We start from the raw sequence: 22453 nt of genomic DNA on the forward strand, positions 1-22453 counted from the left end.
TCTTCTATCTTGCAACCTTGCTAAACTCACTTATTCTAGGAACTTTTGTGTGTGTGTGAAATCATTGGGATTTTCTACATAAAAAATCATGTTATCTGCAAATAGGGACAGTTTTCTTTCTTTCCAAACTATATTTCATTTTTCCTTTTCCTTATGTCATTGTATAGGACTTTCAGTTCATCATTGAGTAGGAGTGGTGAGAAAAGGTATCTTTGCTTTGTTTTTGATTTTTAGAAGAAAGCACTTAGTCTCTCACCATTAAATTTGAAAGCTATAGGTTTTTTTTTTAAAGATATCTTTTATCACATTAAAGAATTTCCCCTTTTTCTGGTTTGCTGAGAGTTTCAATTATGAAGATGTTGGATTTTATCAAATGGGGTTTTTTTTGCATCATTTAATTGATGTGATAATGTAGTTTTTCTTCAGTCTGTTAATATGGTGGATTACATTTGATATTTGAGTTTTGATCTAGCCATGCATTCTTAGGATAAGCCACTATTGATTATGATGCATTATTCTTTTACATATTACTGGATTCAGTTTGCTAGTATTTTGTTGAGTATTTTCCTTTGTTAATGAAAGATAACAGTATTATGTTTTTGTTTTGTTTTTTCTTATACTGAGTTTGTCTGGTTTTGGTATCAGAATTCTGGCCTCATAAAATTAGTTGGGAAGTGTTCCTTCCTATTCTGTTTTCTGGAAGAGATTGTGTAGAATTGGTGTTATTTCTCGATGTGGGTGGTGGCATTCCCTGGTGAAAGCGTCTGGGCTTGGAGTTTGCATTTTGGAAGATCTTTCTCTCTGTATTCATTTTCCTTTGATATAGGCCTGTTTGAGTTAAATTTTTTTAGGTGAATTTTGGTAGTTTGTGGAATTGGTCCCTCCCTTTCATCTGAGTTGGTGTATTTACATGCGTGAATGTTTATAACTTTTATCCTTTCATTGTCTCTGTGAGCTATAGCGATAGCCCCTCTTTCATTCCTGATACTGGTGATTTGTGCCTTCTCTCATCCTCTCTCTCTGGTTAATTTAGCTAGAGGTTTATAAATTTTATTGATCTTTTCCAAGAAAAACAGCTTTAGAGTTCACTGGGCTTTACCTATTTTTCTTTTTAAAATTTTATTTCTGCCTTTTATTCTTTCTGCTAGCTTTGCTTTTATTTTGCTTTTCTTGTTAGCTTCTTAAAGCTGAGATTATTCAAGACCTCTACTTTTTTAATACAAATATTGAATGATTTAAATTTCCCTCTCACCACTGCTTATCTACATTCCACAAATTTCGAATATGTATTTTTATTTTTAAACAGTTAAGAATATTTTCTAATTTCCCCTCCCTGGATCTTCATCTTTTACTGGCAGATATTGTAGAAGTTTGTTGTTTAATTTCTAATTATTTGAGAATTTTTTAGCTGTCTTCCTGATACTGATTTCTATAGTGAAAGAAATACTTTGTATGATTTTAATTGTCTTAAATTTGTTATGATTTGCTTTATATGGTTTGTTCCGTGTATGCACCTGAAAAAAATATGTATTTTTTTTGTTGGCTGGAGTAGTCTGTAAGTGTCAATTAGTTCCTCTTGATTTATGGTGTTATTCATTTCTTCTATGTCTTTGATGATTTACTTTTCATTTTCAGTTACTGAGAAGGGAGTTTTGAAGTTTTCAACATATTGTATATTTTTAGGTCTATCAGTTTTTGCTTTATGTATTTTGAATCTCTCAGTTTCTTAAAAATTAATGATTGTAACATATTCTTGGTGAATTGATCCTTTTATCTTAATGAAATGTCTTTTTTTATCCTAGTAATTTCCTTACATTTTATTCTACATTAATACTGATGGAACTGTTTCAGTTTTCTTTTGGTTATTTTTAGCATGGTGTATCTTTTTCCATTCTTTTGCTGTTAATTTAATATATATATTTATATATTTTTATGACCACTTAATACATATGTGTGTGTGTGTATATATATATATATATATATTTTTTTTTTTTTTTTTTTAACGACCACACTTGTGGCATATGGAAGTTAGCAGACCAACACGTAAATCTGAGCCATAGCTGTAGGTCTGCGCTGCAGCATTGGATCCTTGAAGCCACATCATCAGGCCGGGGGATCAGACCCACACCTCCACACTCACTCAAGCTGCTGTTGTCAGATTCTTAACCCATTGTGCCACAGCAGGAAATCCTTAATCATTAGATATTTTTTCCATTTTTAAAAAAGGTTTCTTGAGGTGTAGTTGATTTGCAATGTAGTGCTAATTTCTGCTGTACAGCAAAGTGATCCAGTTACACATGTGCACACATCCATTCTTCAGTATATTTTCTTTTTCCTTTTTCTTTTGGCTGCCTGGTGGTGTATGGAGCTCCCGGGCCAGGGGTCCAGTCTGAGCTGCAGTGGTGGCCTGCGGCAGATCCTTTAATGCGCTGGGGTTTGAATCTGCTTCTTCGCACTGCAGAGACGCCGGTGATCCTGTTGTGCCACAGCAGGAACTCCCATTCTCCGTCATATTTTAGGTGGCGTTCTTATATAGCATATTGTTCAGTGTTGATTTTTTTTTAAATCTCTTTTAAGTGAAATGTTTAGACCATTTGTATTTAATGTAAATATATGCTCAGATATAGACCTACTCTTTTTTATTTGTTTTCTGTTTGCACTTTATGTTTCCCTTCATGTCTTTTCCCTTTTGTTTGCCTCATTTTGGATAAATTGATAACTTTTTAGAATTACATTCTAATTGATCTGTTTAATTTAGCCATTAAAGATTGAATTTAATCCATTTTAATTCATATAGTACAGTTTTATCTAAAATGGTTATCTCCATTTTATCTATCATCTACATTTTAATTTATCTATTGTGTTTTATATGTTTCTATAGTGTTCTTCCTTTAAATAGTTGCACTAGGGATATTTACTTATGTGTGTGTATGTAAACTTTTCATTCTACTTAGAGCTAATATTTTACCAAGTGCCAAAAGAATGTGGAAACTATACTACCATGTAAGTTCCTTTACCCACTTTGAGTTGTAGTTGGTATGTGTGTGTTACATCTAGGTACATTGAAAACCTCACCAGACACACTTACTATTTTTTTTTAAAGGTCTCATATTTTAGAGAAGAGAAGCGCAGTGGTTTTTAAATTTACCCAGATATTTATCATTTCTGTTCTTATTCTCGCTGAGGTTCTGCCTTCTTTCTGGCATCATTTCTCTTTTGTCTAAAGAACTTCCTTTACCATTTCTTTAATAGTTGGTCTGCTGGCAGTGGATTACCTTGGTTGTCTTTCATCTGAGAATGTCTTTGTTTTGTCTTCATTTCTGAAGGATGTTTTCAGTGGATATAGAATTCAGTTATTTTCTCGCAATACTTTGAAAATGTAATTGCACTGCCTTCTGGTGTCCATAGTTTCTAATAAGAAATCCATAGTCATTTGAATCATTGTTGTTCTGTGTGGAATGTGTTGGTTTTCTTTGGCTGCTTGCAAAATTTTTTCTTTGGGTTTCAGCAGTTTGATTACAGTGCATTTGGATGTGGATCTCGTTGAGTTTCTCCTGTTTTGGGTCCCCTAAAATTCTTAAATCTGCAAGTTGGAGTCTTGGAATATTTGGAAAGTTTTTGGCTGTTGTTTCTTCAAATTTTTTTTGTAACACTCCTCTTCCTATAAGTTTTTAGATCTTTCGTTACTGTCCCACAGGAATGTAGGACCTTTTTTCCCCAAACTTTTTTTTTCTCATGATTATTTATTTTATTCTACTGATCTAGCTTCAAGTTCACACACTCTTTCCTTTGTTATCTCTGTTTTTCTCCACCATCAATTCAGTAAATTTTTTTGTTGTGGATATTGTGTTTTCAGTAGTAACATTTCCTTTTGTTTGTTTTTTATCTTCCAATTCCCTGCTGAGACTTCAGTCTTTCCATGTTTCAAGATGGTTGGCCCTTCTTGAAACGTATGTCTGCTTTAAGTCTTCATAGGATAATTCAGATAGCTGGGCCCTCTCAACATTGATATCTGTGTATTGTCTTTTCTCTTGTGAGTCATTGAGATTTTCCTGGTTCTTGGTGTGACAAGTAATTTTGGATGATATCCTAGACATTTTTAATATTACCTTATGTAACCTTAGGTTTTCTTGATAACCTGTATTGAATGTTGGTTTTTCTAAAAATTAGCAGACATTTGATCCAGCTAGGTTCACTCTTTAGCTCCTAAGGTTTCCCTTCTAGGTCCTCAGGCTGGAAAACTGCACTCAGCTAGTCTGCTGCTTGGAGAACCGAGTAGGGGGAAGAGAAAGAGAAAGAAACAACAGGAGTGTCCGACCCCTCACTCTTCAGATCAGCGTTTTAGGTGGCTCTTGTGCTGCCACCCGTCACTCTCACAGCCCCAAGACTTCATCTTGGGCTCAGGGCAGGAGAGAAAACAAACATGCCAAAGAATCCAAATAGTTTCCCCCACACCTTCAGCCACATGTGTTGGAGGAGGAGCTGGTACTGGCTGGAAAATACAAGTAGCAGAAAAGAACAAGGGGAAGTGTATCACCCAATTGGTCACCCCTTGATTTGTAGTTTTTCCACACTTTGCTGCTACCCGAGCCCTCCCATAGCTAGTCCATGTGTTCTGTCAAGAGTTTTTAGGTGAATTCAGTGAGAGGTGGAAAGGAATGAGCCTGTTCCATCTGAATCAGAAACCCTTCTTAAAGTTTTTTCTCAGTGTTTAAAATTGTATCTCATTTATTTGCCAAAGTCTGATTAATTAATTCGTGGTTAACTTACAGAGTCAATTTTGGTAAAATTATTTAAAAGAATTACAAAATCCCAGGATTTGAGGATACCACGTAAATCCCTTAAGCCAACCTTTTACCTTTCCCGAATCCTTTTCACCTCAGACAGTAGCTGATGACAGCCAGGATGGACCGTGTGCTTGTTGGGGTATGAGGCCTTTGCCTATATTAACTCTTTTAATTATCACACAGCCCTGTTACAAAAATGTGATTGTTTTTAGCTCTATTTCTCTGATGAGGAAACTAAAGTTTAGAAAGCTTTTTTTCTCAAAATGTGCTCCTTGGACCAATCACAGTCTTATTTCTTTGGGAGCCTGTGAAAAATGCAGAATCTTGGGTTTCAGCCTAGACTTGTGATATCAAAATCTGCATATTTGAGCAAGATCTCCCGCATGATTTATATGTTTATGAACTTTTTTGGAAACACCTGTGCAGAGGAATTATAAATAATTTGATGAGGGTCACCCGGAGTGTACGTTGTAAAGCTGGGATGGAACCGGCTGAATGACTTTGGAGCCTGTGCTCCTAAATACTGACCTGTCTTGTGGAATATGATTGGGCTTGAACAACTCCAAAATTAATATAATTTTTATACTGAGCTTTAAAAAAGTCTGTTTTCTTGTGGACCTTTCAAGTCATACTGTACTGATATAATCCCTCTTCCACAAGATAGCACTTTAAATATTTAAGGGTTATTGTTACCTTCCCTCCCTGGATGTTTTTGCCCCAGACTGGCCACCTCCAGATCTGATTACTTTTCTTCATATTACATGGCTTTTCATTTTCTCATGGGCTGCGATCTTGTTTGTGTACCTCCCTCTTAAAAAGTGGTGCTATTTGGGAGTTCCGTCGTGACTCAGTGGTTAGTGAACCCAACTACCATGAGGACGCAGGTTCGATCCCTGGCCTCACTCAGTGGGTTAAGGACCTGGTGTTGCTGCGAGCTGTGGTGTAAGTTGCAGACACAGCTCAGATCTGGCATTGCTGTGGATGTGGCGTAGGCCAGCGGCTACAGCTCCAATTGGACCCCTAGTCTGGGAACTTCCATGTGCCTTAGGTGTGGGCCTAAAAAAAAAGACAGAAAAAACAAAACAAACAAAAAAAGTGATTCTATTTGGTGATCCAGCAATTTTGATTTCCTTTCATTCAGAGTGATATAAACAAGAAGTTACCTAATTTTATATGTAACAACTGTATGTAGTGATGAACACTATTCATATAAAAGCAATGTAAGACAGATGCTGTTCTCAAGGAGTTTAGCATTTATTTAGGGAGAGAATTAATATTTCTGAAAAATTGGAGAGCAGTGCATGTCAATGTATGAAGCACACTCTGAGGTTAAAATTCCCCAAAATTGAATAAATCCCCAAACTCCTGAAAATCACAACAGTATGTAGTGTATAAAGACAGTTTATAGAAAGGTTTTATTCATATATATATGTTTAACCAATCAGTTTTACTTATTCTGTATGGCGTTATTCACATGCAGACCCAACCACATACCAAAGTCAACATTCAGTTCTTGAACATAGGTGTTTTTTTCCTGGGAAAGAACTGTGATTTTCTCAGATTTCTTTGTTTTCTTCTCCATTGAAAGCAGGAAGATTGGGGGATTTTGGTGACTTATTTTGCAACATCATCTCTCAAGTTGGTTTTTTAAAAATTTTGTTTTTTTTCTCTTTAGAATATACTGTTGCATATATAATTGTAGAAAAAATAAAATCATTTGAGATATAAAGATGCTAGACACTGAGGTTCACTCACTGTCTTAAGGAAGATGGACGAATCAGATTCATGTCCCAGCAGAATTGTGAGTTGTATCATGAGCATCAGGAACCACTCCTGAATATTTAAGCTGTGGTGTGGGTTTGATCCCTGGCCCAGGATCTTCTGCGTGCTGCTAGTGTGGCCAAAGAAGAAAAAAAAAAAAAAGAATTTCTCCTGAATATTCAAAATTGTCTTGATAAGTTATGAAGTTTTGAAGGGTATGGACTGTGGATCATAATTATGTTGCTAAGTGAGAGGAAGGAGACGTGATGAGGCCAGTCACTAGGGACTTAAGTCATTGGGCTTTGAAGAATGGGAAAGTTAGTCCAAGCGTTTTCCTTTTGTTTTAGAGAGCATTCAGGAAAAAATTTGTCTGAAAAAAATACGGAATAGAAAATTATACTGAACAAGAATTAATTTTTAGATTATCGCGAATCTAGATGGGAGAAACTTTTCCCACTGACTTGAAATTATGCAGTTATTTAGTAATTACGAAATTATTTCAACAGGTGCCAGAAAAAATTGTGTTAATCCATGTACCCATGGAGTAACTAAAAATTGGATGTAGATGATGAAAGCTGGGCTTGGAGTTGCAAGTCCTGTGTGCTTGGGTGAGCAGCACCCGAAAACGTGCGGCATTTCCGTCTGACGTTGGTAACACTTTCTACTACTACTCACTTGCCAGAACATTTCCCTTCTGTGACGTGCTTAGGACGCTGTGCTTCATGTTGGGGACCTAGAATAAAAGGACCAAGTCCCCGACTCAGGGAGCAGAGTAGGAGACAAAAAGAGGCGTGGTCATTTCTGTGACCCACCCTGGTTAAGATGCCCAGCAGGCCCTGCAGGTTCCGCTCCGTGGGGGCCTGGCCAGCAGTTCCGTTACGTGAGGGAGAAGGCTTGAGTGATTGGGGAAAAGAGGTTTTGGGGGAGGGTTAGTTTTTAAAATTTTTTTCTGGGTGTTCTCATTGTGGCTCAGTGGGTAAAGAACACAGCTAGTATTCATGAGGATGCGGGTTCCATCTCTGGCCTCACTCAGTGGGGTAAGGATCCGGGGCATACGTCACGGATGCGGCTTGGATCTGGCATTGATTGCTGTGGTTGTGCGCAGGCCGATGGCTACGGCTCCAGTTGGACTCCTAGCCTGGGAACTCCCATATGCTGGGGGTGCAGCCCTTTAAAAAAAGAATTTTTTTTTTCTTTCTATTGAAGTATAGTTGATTTACATTGTTATGTTAGTTTCTAGTGTACAGCAAAGTGATTCAGTTATATATATATACATATAAATTTATATGTATATATATATATATATATAAATAAATTTATATGTGTATATATATATATATATATATATATATAAATGTTCTTTTTCATTACAGGATATTGAATATAGTTCCCTGTGCTATACAGTAGGACCCCGTTATTTATCCGTTCTATATGTAATAGTTTTCACCTGCTAGTCCAGAACTCCCAAACCTTCTCTCCTTCCCTCTCTGCCCCCTTGGCAACCAAACGTATGTTCTCTCTGTCTGTGAGTCTCACTCTCTTTCATAGGTAAGTTCATTTGTGTCATACTTTAGATTCCACGTATAAGTGATAACAAAGGGTTTGTCTTTCGCATTCTGACTCTGCTTAGTGTAATGTTCTCTAGGTCCATCCATGTGGCTGTAGATGGCTTTATTTATTTCATTCTTTTTTATGGCTGAGTAACATTCCATTGTATGTATGTATGTACCACATCTTCATCCATTCATCCGTCAGTGGATATTTAGGTTGTTTCCATGTCTTGGCCGTTGTGAAGAGTGCTGTAATGAACATAGGGGTGCATGTATCTTTTTGAATTGTAGTTTTATCTGGATAGATGCCCAGGAGTGGGATTGCTGGATCATAGGCTAACTCGGAGGAACTTTCACACTCTTCTCCATGGTAGCCGTACCAACTTACATTCCCACCAACAGTGTAGGAGTGTTCCCTTTTCTCTGCACCCTTTCCAGCATTTGTTATCTGTAGACTTTTAATGATGGCCATTCTGACTGGTGTGAGGTGGTACCTCATTGTAGTTTTGATTTGCATTTCTCTAATAATTAGTGATATCAAACATGTTTTCATGTGCCTTTCGGCCGCCTGTATGTATTCTTTGGAAAATGTCTCTTGAGATCCGGGTTTTTATTATTGAAGTATATGAGTTGTTCGTGTATTTTGGAGATTAAGCCCTTGTTGGCGGCATCATTAGCAAATATTTCCTCCCAGTCCATAGGTTGTCTTTTCATCTTGTTTATGGTTTCCTTTGCTGTGCAAAAGCATGTAAGTTTAATTAGGTCCCATTTGTTTATTTTTGGTTTTATTTCTGTTGCCTTGGTAGACTGACTTAAGAAAACGTTGGTATGATTTATGTCAGAGAATGTTTTGCCTGTGTTCTCTTCTGGGAGTTTTATGGTGTCATGTCTTCTATTTCAATCTTTAAGCCATTTGGAGTTTACTTTTGTTTATGGTGTGAGGGTGTGTTCTGACTTCATTGATTTACATGTAGCTGTCTCCCTAGGGAAAAGAGATTTTAAGATTGGGCTTCCTGTGTATATTATTCCTTAAGGCTTTATTATTAATAAGTACCCAGAGACAAACAGCAGATTGAGTCATTTATGCCAATATGTTCATTTGGCTTTTTAAGATTGGTGTTTTTAATTAGATTCATAAAGTTTCGTAAAAATTATTTTTTAAAAACATGTAGTTACTTTTAGAATCCAGAGAGTAAGTTCACTTTACCGTTAACTGGAGAGCTCCCTGATAAGAACTGGCTACTGGAATTAAACTTTACCATCCGCAGTTTGTATTTCCTATATTCCCTGAAAGAATTAGGGCACACACAGGCTGTTTTGTTACGTGCAGTTTGCAAATACTATTTATGCTGACTCTTAGTTATCCTTGGAGAATGGCTGCCTCACCTGGAAGGGACTTAGAAGCTAGGCCTAAGTTTAGCGTGTCATCGGGTATAATCAAGAGAGATGAAGAAATAACGTTCAGCCTGTTGAAACTTGGCATTCATTCACATTCCCCGCACAGGAGCTGGGGTGGCATTAAAAAAAAAAAAAATCAGACCACATTGTAGCTCTTAACACCCTTTAAAGCCTTGCACTGGCTTCCTGCTGTACTGAAATCTAGACGCCTTACCTTGGTTGAGGTGACTTCTGCCCTTCCTGGCCTCATTTCAAGCTCAGGCTCCACATTGACCTTTCATCTGTTTCTTGAGCACGACGAGCTCTTTCTTTCTCAGTGTTTCCCTCACTTTGCACTCCGTCTCCCTCGTGCCTGGGTCGGTCTTCTCCGTGAAACGTTGTACTGTGTCACACCTCAGTTTGGATGTTACCTCCTGAGAGAGCCTTCGCCAGACTGCCCCATGTTTGACCCTTTTGCAAACACATACTTGGTCATACTCCATAACCCAGCAATCTTCTATTCATAGCAGTTTTAGTACCAGAAATTATTTATTTAATTTGTCCTCTTTTTCCAGCGCCAGTCTCAGGAAAATGCAAATTCTGATGAGGACTGGGATCTGATCTATTTACTTGCCATAATAGGCCAAAGCCTGGGTTTTGTGAACATTGGAGAGGCTGACTCATGTGCAGCTCTGAGAACAGATCTGCCGTATTGTTAGCATCCTCCAGTTGGTGGTGTTGTTGCTGCTGCCATAAGTGGCAGTAGTGCATTTAGGCAGCCACACAAACTCATGGACTAGGGTATTTTGAGTAGATTCAATATAGGACCTAATTATAAAAACCGAGTGCTGTAGGATACATTATAAACATAAAACATTGCTATTCTTATAGGATTGAAAAAGTAAAAGTCAAAATGATAATACTCTGGAATTCTTGTCCCCATGTTTTTCAGTTTAAACAATGTTGGTCAGACGACAGAGTACAGAGCTGGGAATTCTCAAAAGCACATCTATCTCCTAAAGTCGTGAACCATTAGGGACATAGGGTTGTATTTTTATTTTTATTAATTATTTTTTAATAGTTATTTCCCCAATACAGTTTTTTTTCTACTGTATAATATGGGTGACCCAGTTACACATACATGTACACATTCTGTTTCGCACATTGTCATGCTCCATCATAAGTGACTAGACATAGTTCTCAGTGCTGCACAGCAGGATCTCATTGCTGATCCATTCCAAAGGCAATGGTCTGCGTCTATTAACTCCAAGCTCCCCACCCACCCCACTCCCTCCCCCTCCCCCTTAGCGACCACAAGCCTGTTCTGCAAGTCCATGATTTTCTTTTCTGTGGAAAGGTTCATTTGTGCTGTATATTAGATTCCAGATATGAATGATATCATATGGTATTTGTCTTTCTCTTTCTAACTCACTTCACTCAGGATGAAAGTCTCTAGTTCCATCCATGTTGCTGCAAATGGCATTACTTCTATTTTTTTATTTTTATTTTTTTGTCTTTTTGTCTCTTCTAGGGCCGCACCCACAGCATATGGAGGTTCCCAGGCTAGGTAGGGGTCTAGTCAGAGCTGTAGCTGCCGGCCTACGCCACAGCCACAGCAATGCCAGATCCGAGCCGAATCTGTGACCTACACCACAGTTCATGGCAACGCTGGATCCTTAACCCACTGAGCGAGGCCGGGATTGAACCCACAACCTCATGGTTCCTAGTCAGACTTGTTAACCACTGAGCCACGATGGGAACTCCGTAGTGTTGTATTTTTAAACTTTTCAGATTAAAGTCAGTTTTGCTGGAGATGATTGCTCCTAGATATTAGATTAAAACTACTTTTTTTTTTTTTTTTTTTTCTCATTTAGACCTTTTTCAAAGTCAGGCCACTGTATCAGGGTACTCACAATGATATTCACTATTGAATTCTTCACTGTATGGCCTTTTTCTTGGTGCTGTCACGTAAAATAAATGTGTATTTACATGGCATCCTGTATAGCATGAGTGATTTTGCCTTTTGTTTTTGTCCGTGATCGTAGGTAACAGTTAACCTCTTCCAGATGCAGCACTTGCAGGTGGCCTCCCTGGCGGACAGCTTGCAGTCTCTCTGTGATGGTGCCAAACTCTATGACCCGGGCCAAGAGTACAGTGAGTTTGTCAGGGCCACGAATCCAACTGAAGAAGAAAAAGTTGATCGGTGAGAACTAATGTATGGGTGAAATTATTTCAAGAGATAAAAATCTTTGCTGCTGAGTTTCCTATCTGTTGTCAGGTGTTGTCTTTTCCAACACTGGCAGAATTGACTTTAAAACTTCTGAAATACTATTTAAGCTGTAACTCGCTGAAGAGTAAAGCTTTCCATTTTGACACAGAGTTCAGCTTTGAGGTTTTAGAAGTCCTTTGAGAATGGCAAATCATGGTTGTGTCGATTTTGAATGTCCACAAATTTAGCCTACGTTTTCCGCACAGGTTGTACTAGAAAAGCGTAACCATGACATGAACAATTGACTTTTGATTCTCTTTTCCATGTTTCAGCTGTAATAAATACACGAGTCATATAAGCTTTATTCATATCTCTTTTAAGAAGTTCAACTGTATAATGTGGTTTGTTTTTAATATTTAACTACTCTGTTCCTTAAATTAACAGGATAAAATAGGCTGATTATTAGTCATTCTTCTGAATAATGAGTTTTATTGGGGTTTTTCTTAGGAATGTAAATAAGCAGTTAACAAATAGTTCTCACACTTCTGGATATGGACCTTCTGACTCTTCAGAGGACGCCGTGCGCCTTCCTGACAGTGCCAGCAAGATGGACGAGGACAGGTGCTCCAACAGTGCCGATGTGACAGGTGGTTTTACACACTAAAGGGAGCACCCATTTATTAAAGATAAAACTGCTTAAATGTGATTATTAAGTTGCAGATTTGGTTTAAAAGTTGGGCTTTTTAGGGCTGCACCTGCAGCCTACGGAAGTTCCCAGGCTAGGGGTCGAATAATTGGAGCTACAGCTGCCAGCCTACACCACAGCCATAGCAACATGGGATCTGGGCTGTATCTGTGATCTACACAGTATAGTTAACACCATCTCTCAGGCCTGTGATAACAGCTCACAGCAACATTGGATCCTTAACCCACTCAGCAAGACCAGGGTCTAACCTGCATCCTCATGGATGCTAGTCAGATTCATTTCTCCTGAGCTACAATGGGAACTCCTAAAAGTCTGGCTTTGAATTGTAACCTTATGAGGCTTTACTCACAGTTGTGAGCCCTACGCCTGTCCTAAAGTCAGTTCTTTAACACTGGTAAAGAAGTCTGACTCATTTTAAGTAACCTCAGTATTTTGCCTTATGAAATCCATTTGTGGCCAAGTTTGACTTTAAATATTCTTTTCTTAAAGGTCCGTCTTTTATAAGGTCATGGACATTTGGGATGTTTAGTGACTCTGAAAGCACTGGAGGAAGCAGTGAATCCAGATCTCTGGATTCTGAATCTATAAGTCCAGGTATGTAAGTATTTAAATCTAGAGTGAAAACTCAATGAAAGAACAAGTATTCTTTAACTCCCTGATTTATATAATGAACTGTCTCATAGAGAGGAGTATATAAACATATATATATGGAGAGAGAGAGGGAGAGAGACTTCTGCATCTATATCTGTATAGGTATGTACAGATTAAATACTTAAAATAGAACAGGCCCCCATATATTCATCACCTCACCTAAGAAATAAAACCTCATCGGTATGTCAGGGACCCCTGTGTACACCTCCTTGATGAGCTGCCCTGTCACCCACCAGAATGGACCGTCGTCCTGAATTTTGTTAATCACTCCCTAGCTGTGTTAAATGTTTCGTACTCGTGTCTAGTTGAGCTTTGCCCTCTTCATAATACTATTCAGATAGAATCATACTTTCTTTTGTGACTTCTTTCATTAATCTTTTTTTTTGAGAATTCATATTGATGTGAGAAGCTGTCTTTATTTTCTACTATATGCTCGTAGAATTCTGTTCTGCAAACATAAGTCATTATCTCGCTTTTGGATTGTTTTTGAGTTCATTGCTATCATGAACCATATAGTTAACACCAATTCTCGTGCCTGTGGTAACTTACTCATTTTTGTATGTGCTTTAAGGTACTTTGATAGGTAGTCTCATGCTCCTTAGAGAAGCTGCGTAGCTGTTTTGAATGAACTCTCCCTTAGTGGCTTCAAAGGGAACGACTTGCCAGAGGTAATAGAGCTACCAGGAGAAGAGGGTGTCACTTGAACCCTTGAAATTATTTCTTCAAACTATGAAAGTATTACTTTTGATGTTCTTTCTCCTGCACTTTTTAACCACAGGCTGCCCCAGTTCTGTTATTCCTGGCTATGTTTCTGACTCCTAGGATCTTGGCATTGTGGGAGAGAGGTTGTAGGATTTTACCCACCTTAAAGTCCAAGGCCTTTATTTATTTATTTATTTATTTTTGGTGTTCTACATATTACAGAAGTTTGATTCATATAAATAAATCTGTTGAATTTAAAATTAGAAATAACTTCCATGCAGCACTAGGGTTCATAGGCAAATTATCAAGCAACTACTTTTTTTTCCTTTTTCCTCCCTTCTACTTTTTTAGGGCCCCACCCATGGCAATGGAAGTTCCCAGGCTAGGGGTCCAGTTGGACCTGCAGCTGCCAGCCTACACCATAGCCACAGCCACACAGGATCTGAGCCGCATCTGCGACCTATACCACAGCTCATAGCAACACCAGATCCTTAATCCACTGAGCAAGGCCAGGGATCGAACCCACATCCTCATGGATACTAGTCAGGTTCCTAACCCACTGAGCCACAGTGGGAGCTCCTTAAGCCACTACTTTTGAGTCCTACTTTAAAATTAATGTCTTTAAGGGACACTTTGGAGATGTGAGCCTAAATATGTAACTGAATATTTGTAATTAGCTTTGTAAAAACAAGGTTCTAGCTATCCTCAGAATTAAGCTGAGCCAGCTCTAGTTTACCTATTAATTTGGGATCGTGTAAGACTTCATGTGATAAAGACAAAAATTTGGAAACTGGGTCTATGACCATAACACCCTGAACGTTCCTGATCTCATCTGGAAACTGGTCACGTGACAAGTGGCTGGAGATCTGGGGATGCGCAGCCTGGAAAGAGGAGACCTGGGGGTGACGGCTGTCCTCAGACACTGGACGCCTAAAGCGATGAGGGTCAGTGGGCTCCTTTGCTCTTTTAGGGAGACGTGGGCCCACGCGCTGGGCTTTCCAGGTGCAGGTTTCTGCTCAGCGATAGAAAGAGGTCGCTTTCCAGTTGGGATGGTTCTAACGTGGACGTGTGGCCTCGTGACTTCTTAGGCACTGGGGGACACATTCACAACAAAATCGAGTGACCACCTTTTGAGCATGGCTTGAAGGGGGTCTTTGGGGAGAGGGGGTGTGGGGTAGATCTTTCGTAAAGCCCTTTCTAACTCTGAACCTGAGGCCATGAGGGCCTTGAGTGGCGTGAAGTCTTCCACTTGCCCATCGCCCTGCTGGTGATGTCAGCGGGGCGCGAATAAACCTCACTACCTGGTGGGGGCTGCTTCTGAACCTGCTTTGAGACCCAGGGCAGCGTCCTCGGCCGTCGGCTTGTGTCCTGTGCTCTCAGCTCCCCGCCAGGACCGTCGCTCCTGGGTCCCAGTCTCCTGGCTCGCTGGCAACATACGTGTGATGGCACTAGTGTGTTGCTGTATTCATGGAGTTTTGTTTATTTTAGAAAGCTTTAGGCGACCTTATGTGTGTTGCTTTATGACTTAACAAGCATCTAATGGCAACTATACCATTGTGCCAGCTCTTCTGTCAGACATTAGATATAAGATTTGAATAGAAAATACACCCTGTCTTTATAGAGTTTGGAGTTTATAATCTCTTAATACTTACTATCAGAAGTTGACAGTAAAGTTTCATTGAAATGTGTCATGCTCAGTTTTAAATTTATTTGAAAAAGTCAGATTTCTATTTTCTCTTATTCCCAGGAATATAAGGATCTCGTTTTCAAAGTCTGTTTATGGAAGCAGATGTTTACATTGTAGCTGATAAAATAGGATGACTTGTGTTATTGAAAAAATGTTGTCATTACCCATTTCTGAAGTTCTACAACGAATTTTCCTTTAGGAGACTTTCATCGAAAGCTTCCACGAACTCCGTCCAGTGGAACCATGTCTTCTGCGGATGATCTAGACGAAAGAGAGCCGCCTTCCCCTTCAGAAGCTGGTACTACACTCTCCTGAATGCAGTTTCCACTAACTGAACTGGTGGAATCAGTAGTGTTACATGCTGTTAGGGAAAAAACAGTACGATTTAAAGAATTATTCTGCATTAAACAAGAGGCATTATGGTGACTTAAGTATATATCCCAACAAATTATGGACAAGTATGGGTTGATGATGTATTAATCAGATGCTACAAATAAAAATATAAGAATAAGCAGCAAAACTACTGGAACCAAAATATACAAGCATGTTGCTGACATAGGCTAGATATTTTGCTCTCTCATAAACCTAACACGATGACTTAACTGTTGAAAGTGTTGCAATTTATTATTTCTATTCATGAGAGTTTTTGCAAAAGAAAACCCTCTTTGAAAGAAATAGTGTGTGAATCTAGGTGAGACGTAAACAAGTTTCCTTCTCGAGGGCATGGGAAGTTGTGGGTGTTAAAGGATATAAAAGAAAGAAAAGGGCTCATTTGTGACCTCCAGGTACCTGTTTGGGCATCACTTTTGAAAATAATATAGAACACCTGACCTCTGGTAGGATATTGCTAGATAACTAGTTAATGTTATCTATACTTTTATAATGAAGTAAGAATAGTTTTGTCTTTGGTACAAATAATGCTGACCTACTAACCTCATGTGGCTGGTTTCCTTCAACGCTTTTATAGGGTCCTTTTTTAAGAATGTCATGCCACCTGTGCAATGAAGGGCATGTTCATTCCAGTGTAGACTTGGCTGATTCTGGAAACCTGGTTCCACACTGTTTCAGACGTGGCTTAGTGCTTCGATGGTGGTTCTCACTCGTAGCTGAAATGTTAGATAGATGTGTGCCTTGTGAGAGATATATAAATTGAATGCTTGTTTTGATGTTACAGACTCAAAATAATAGATTTTTGTGATCTTATTTAAAGATTTCTTAAGTGTATCGTGTGGTGTTATTTTTCTGTCATCTCACAGTTATTATGTACTAATCTGCTTCTCTTGCAAGGACCCAATAAGAAGACGCTGATGTCAAAGGCAGCGCTCACGCACAAGCTGCGCAAACTGAGATCCCCCACAAAGTGCAGGGATTGCGAAGGCATTGTCGTGTTCCAGGGTGTCGAGTGTGAAGAGGTAAGGTCTTTCTGGACTTGCAGTAGCCCTTTTAGGCTTTTTCTTTCTGCTTTTTTGTTGTTAATTTTATTGATTAGGGTCTTTCACAAATGTATTTTTAGTGAATTGAACCACAGCATACCTTCTATAATTTTATATTTCATTTTGCTATCAAATGTATTTGAGACACCACGAGTAATGCCTTTTAAGCTCGTTTTTGTTATGATACCACTCTTCCTGTAATTTGTCCAGTCGTGAATAGTTTTAAGGTGAGTTAACCATTTAAAACTATCATTTTCTTATAGTGTCTCCTTGTTTGTCACCGCAAGTGTTTGGAAAATTTAGTCATCATTTGTGGTCATCAGAAACTTCCGGGGAAAATACACTTATTTGGAGCAGAATTCACCCAAGTTGCAAAAAAGGAACCAGATGGCATTCCTTTTGTACTCAAAATATGTGCTTCAGAGATTGAAAATAGAGCCTTGTGTCTACAGGTACATTATAAATTAAAATTTTATTTTATTTTATTTTATTTGCTCATTTTTATTTTATTTTATTTTTTTATTCTTTTTTTTTTTTTGTTATTTCCCCAATACAATTTTTTTTTCTACTGTACAGCAATGGTGACGCAGTTACACATACATGTACACATTCTGTTTTCACACATTATCATGCTCCATCATAAGTGACTGGACATAGTTCCCGGTGCTACACAGCAGGATCTCATTGCTAATTCATTCCAAAGGCAACAGTTTGCATCTATTAACCCCAAGTTCCCCATCCACCCCACTCCCTCCTCCTCTCCCCCTCCCCCTTGGCAACCACAGTCTGTTCTCCAAGTCCATGACTTTCTTTTCTATGGAAAGGTTCGTTTGTGCGTAATTAGATTCCAGATATAAGTAGTATCATATGGTATTTGTCTTTCTCTTTCTGACTTATTTCACTCAGGATGAAAGTCTCTAGTTCCATCCATGTTGCTGCAAATGGCATTATTTCATTCTTTTTTATGGCTGAGTAGTATTCCATTGTGTGTATATATACCACGTCTTCTTAATCCAGTCATCTCTCAATAGACATCTGGGTTGTTTCCATGTCTTGGCTGTTGTGAATGGTGCTTCAGGGAACATGCGAGTGCTTATGTCTTTTTTAAGAAAAGTTTTGTCCGGATATATGCCCAAGAGTGGGATTGCGGGGTCATATGGTAGTTCTGTGTATAGATTTCTAAGGTACCTCCATACTGTTCTCCATAGTAGTTGTACCAGCAGTGCAGGAGGGTTCCTTTTTCTCCACAACCTCCCCAGCATTTGTTATTCATGGACTTATTAATGATGGCCATTCTTACTGGTGTGAGGTTGTATCTCGTGGTAGTTTTGATTCGCATTTCTCTAATAAACAGGGATGTTGAGCATTCTTTCATGTGCTTGTTGGCCTTCTGTACATCTTCCTTGGAAAAATGTCTATTCAGGTCTTTCACCCATTTTTCAATTGGGTTGTTGGCTTTTTTGCTGTTGAGTTGTATAAGTTGCTTGTATATTCTAGAGATTAAGCCCTTGTCAGTTGCATCATTTGAAACAAAGTTTTAAATAATTTTATTTTTTAAAATTAATCTTTATACATAAGATGTGATTGGTTCTAATGATAAGGAGACTTTAAAGGACAGTGCTCTCGATTTTTACTAAATAATGGAATTTTAAAAAAACTGAATTTATTTATTTGGAAAATACTACCCAATTTGGTACTAGTTTTTTTTTTTAATTTTAGTAAAAATTGAAGTAGACATTAAATATTTAACACTTGAACTGAAGCAAAGTTTTGCAAAATTCTTCTCTTTTCTTCTCAAGGGAATTTATCGTGTGTGTGGAAACAAAGTGAAGACTGAGAAGCTGTGTCAAGCTCTGGAGAACGGAATGCACCTGGTGGACATTTCAGAATTCAGTTCACATGACATCTGTGATGTCTTAAAATTATACCTTCGACAGGTAAAGTTTTTACCCTTGAAACTTAATAGTAGATAGAGCAAAAATACAGTTTGCAGTTTGCTAACATTTGCTGCACCTATTTTTTCAGTGACAGACTGTATCATTATCTTTCCAGTTACTAATGTACAGGTCAAAGAGAATATGAAATAATGCTCAGTTTAAAGACCCATAATAATACTACACTCACTCACTTTCCATCACCCAGCCCAAGGCAACGGAATGTTACCGTACCCAAGAGAAGGCCTGTGTGCCCTCCCCAGGTCGTTGCGCCCAGCTCTACCCAAAGGTCTGCCCTAACATGTTAGCAGCTCCCTCTCTTTTCTTTATAGTTCTAACACGTGTTGTGCATTCCTGAACAACATATCGTAAGTTCTAGAAAACTGAGGAGAAAGCATAAATCTATCTGTTTAAGAGAAGTCCACGAGTTCCCATTGTGGCTTGTGGGTTAAGAACCCGACATGGTGTCCCTGAGGATGCGGGTTTGATCTCTGGCCTTGTGCGGTGAGTTAAGGATCTGGCATTGCCGAAAGCTATGGCTTAGGTCACAGAATCAGCTTGGATCTGGTGTGGCTGTGGCTGTGGCTGTGGTGTAGGCCTGCTGCTGCAGCTCTGATTCGACCCCTAGCCCAGAAACTTCTGTATGTCACAGGTGTAGCTGTAAAAAAGGAAGAAAGAAAGTTAAGTCCACTATTCACACTGTTACAGGATGGATCCAGTAAGTAGAACAGTGTCTGGGTCATAGTTCGGCTTGGCCTTCATTAATATTTAAGGAGCTGGTGTGGGAGGATGGTGGTCAGGGCGTCCGTGCACTCGGGGAGCACGGATCTCACCATTCCTGGGGCGGCAGGCAGGGCTGTCGTGTGAGCTGGGCACTGGAAGTTCGGCAGGAATGTGGTCGGGGGTGGACTGCTCTCTTTTCTCTTTCTGTCCTCACTGTTGTACCTGCGTGTTTCAGGAATAGATCCAAAGGGAAGGCTTCTGTGGGGTGAGGTAAGGGGCCCTCGTGGCTCAGGCAGCAGCTCACAGAAGGGTTGCCCGAGCCGTCAGCACGTTGTCAGGATAAGCCACGTACAGAAGATCTGGCCCAGGCCCCAGCTGCGTTCTGTCCTCAGGTGAAAGCGAAGAGGGTGTTACAGGGAGCGTAGTGACAATGGCCCTCACTGTGTCCAGCTCTGGAGTTCTTGTCTCCATCAGGGTCCTTTTCCACATGGTGAGGAGCTGTCATCCTCTGTGTGTCATGTCTTCCTGTTTTCTGTTTATTCTCCTGTTTGGGTTGTACAAGCAAGATGGGTTACGAGTAAATATTTGAGGGGAGTTCCCATTGTGGCATGGCGAAAGTGAATCCGACTAGGATCCGTGAGGTGGCAGGTTCGATCCCTGGCCTCGCCCGTTGGGTTGAGGATCCGGTGTTGCTGTGAGCTGTGGCGTAGACTGGCAGCTGTAGCTCCAATTAGAGTCCTAGCCTGGGAACTTCCATGTGCCTTAAAAAAAAAGAAAAAAAAAAGTAAATATTTGAAACTATTTTATCTGTAAATGTCTTTATTTTACTTTCTTGAATGGGAGTGAAAAAGTGGATAGGGTGGAAAGTTATAATATTCTAGGCTGGAAATTATTTTTCTTCAGAAATTTGAAGGCATTTATGTCAAAAATTTTGCAGCCTGAATTCCTTCTCATTCCTGATTCTTTATGTGTGGCCTAATGTTTTCTTTCTGAAAACTTGTGGAATCTTCTTTTTCTCCCCATTATCCTAAAATGTCACAGTGTGTGCCTCAATGTGGGCGTCCTTTGACCCAGTGTCCCAGGCACTCCACAAGCTCTGTCATTCTCCTTACTTCCTTAGTGCCTGGAACTTTATTTTTCTTGCTCATTTCTTTCCCTCTGTTTCTCTAAATTTTCTTTCTGGAACTTGTGTTTGGATACTTAACAACTTGTACTGGTTCTCTAGCTTCCTTCCCTTTTTCCTATTATTTCTCTTTTGTTTGTTTTTGTTTTCTTTTAATGCTTTCTAAGGAATTTCCTCAGCTTTATCTTCCATTTAAACCATTTCTGAAATCATGTTTTACATTTCTGAGATTGTTTTAATTCCCAAGAATTCTGATTTTCTATTCCTTTTACGGCATTCTTTCTCTTTTATTGAATGCAGTATTTCTTCTACCTGAAATATTCATAGCTTTCTAAAAAGCGATTCTTTTCTCAATCTCTGTCCCTGTCTGATAGAAATAGAATGTGAGCCCTATATATATATATTAAATTTTCTAGCAGCCACATTAAAAAACAGGTCCAGTTGATTTTAGTATTTAACATAGTGAAAATATTATCTGAACATCTAACCAGTATTTTAAAATTATGAGTAAAATATTCTACTTTTTTCGGTACTGAGTCCTTGAAGTCCAGTGTGTGTTTTTCATTTAGCACACATGTCAGTTTGGAAGAGCTGCATCTCCACAGCTCAGTAGCCGTATGTGGCTTGTGGCCACAAGATTGACAGCACAGTAGTAGATCACCGAGTAGGTTTTTCCCTACTTCTTTTGATTTCTATCTTCCATAGTTGTTTTCTTAAAAGCTTCGGGAATTAAAATCTCTCCAGAAGCTCTTGAACGTATGAAGGCTTTGAAGATTTTTACTCTAGTGTTATCTAGGAGAGCTGTTTGGGAAACACCTGATGTCTGTATCTTCACGGCTCTGCTCTTGGGCTGGTCTGACACCCAGCGAAGAGTTTTCCCCTGCCTGAAGTACGGCTCCAGGACTCCGGGAACCAAGCTAGGGAAGAAGACTCCAGGATCTCTGCATTCGGCAGGCGTACAGTCCCTCAATTCTTATTCTGACGTGGCGACGCACCTGTTCCTTGTGCTCGGCATTGCCTGTCTGCACACCCTCTGTTTTGCACGACCTGGAGAAGAAATCCCCAGCCTTCTGAGGCTACTCAGGAGCATGGCATAGAGACATGATCTAGAAATCTAATGCTTCTTAGATAGCTCACCCTTCTCCCCATCAGAGGATCTAGTCTGACAGTCCCTGAGTCTCCCCAGGATCCGGTACATCCTGTCAGTTGCCGTTCTGGAACTTGAGCTTTCTTGGGAGTTCGTGTCAGCACTCGCTCATCTCCTTTTCCGCTTGTGAAATGTCACTTTTGTCTCCGTTCCTTTTCTCCCAGTCCTGTGGGCTTAGCTGTACTTCAGTGGCGTCAGAGGAGAGAAATAAGGTACAGACGTGTGCCATGCTAGCCAAGGAAACTGCCGCTAGCTCTTCATTCACATCTTACAGGATCCTCAAGGGAGAACGGGAGACTTCTACTCTTCCTTGATTTCTTCTGGCCAGTCGGCGAGATGAAATAAATGGGGCCCGGTACAGCATTAGTGTGGGGGAACCATGCTCAGTTCTTACCGCCTTATTAGAGAGGAGCCTTTGTTTTACTCGTTACCATGTGGGAAATCGAAGCTCCAAGATGAGCAAGGTAGAAATTGATCTCACACAACCCCACCACTCCGGAACCAGCAGAGAAAACTGGAGCAGTGGGTGCCTGCCTCGGCACGGATGGTGCAGGACAGCGGCCCGCCTGAGAGATGCTGTGTTTTCCATCCCTGGAACCGGTTATGCCAGCAGACAGGTCAACCGGGTTGGCTCGTCCATAGTTTGAGAGAGGAGCTTTCTCT

At 39.6% G+C, this 22453-nt stretch overlaps 1 protein-coding gene across 2 annotated transcripts in view; it reads left to right on the plus strand.

Moving 5' to 3' along the window:
- The window catches only part of ARHGAP29 (Rho GTPase activating protein 29), a 76139-nt gene that overhangs the window by 46678 nt on the left and 7008 nt on the right, over nt 1-22453 (plus strand). For both annotated transcript variants that reach the window (XM_013997364.2, XM_005663656.3), the window contains exons 13-19: nt 11521-11678; nt 12192-12331; nt 12880-12984; nt 15630-15728; nt 16718-16842; nt 17127-17315; nt 18663-18800. In XM_013997364.2, coding sequence (XP_013852818.1) covers nt 11521-11678; nt 12192-12331; nt 12880-12984; nt 15630-15728; nt 16718-16842; nt 17127-17315; nt 18663-18800 — 954 coding nt within the window. The remainder of the gene's footprint in view (nt 1-11520; nt 11679-12191; nt 12332-12879; nt 12985-15629; nt 15729-16717; nt 16843-17126; nt 17316-18662; nt 18801-22453) is intronic.

The sequence above is a fragment of the Sus scrofa genome, chromosome 4, assembly GCF_000003025.6.
Source record: "Sus scrofa isolate TJ Tabasco breed Duroc chromosome 4, Sscrofa11.1, whole genome shotgun sequence".
In the NCBI taxonomy this organism is placed as follows: Eukaryota; Metazoa; Chordata; class Mammalia; order Artiodactyla; family Suidae; genus Sus; species Sus scrofa.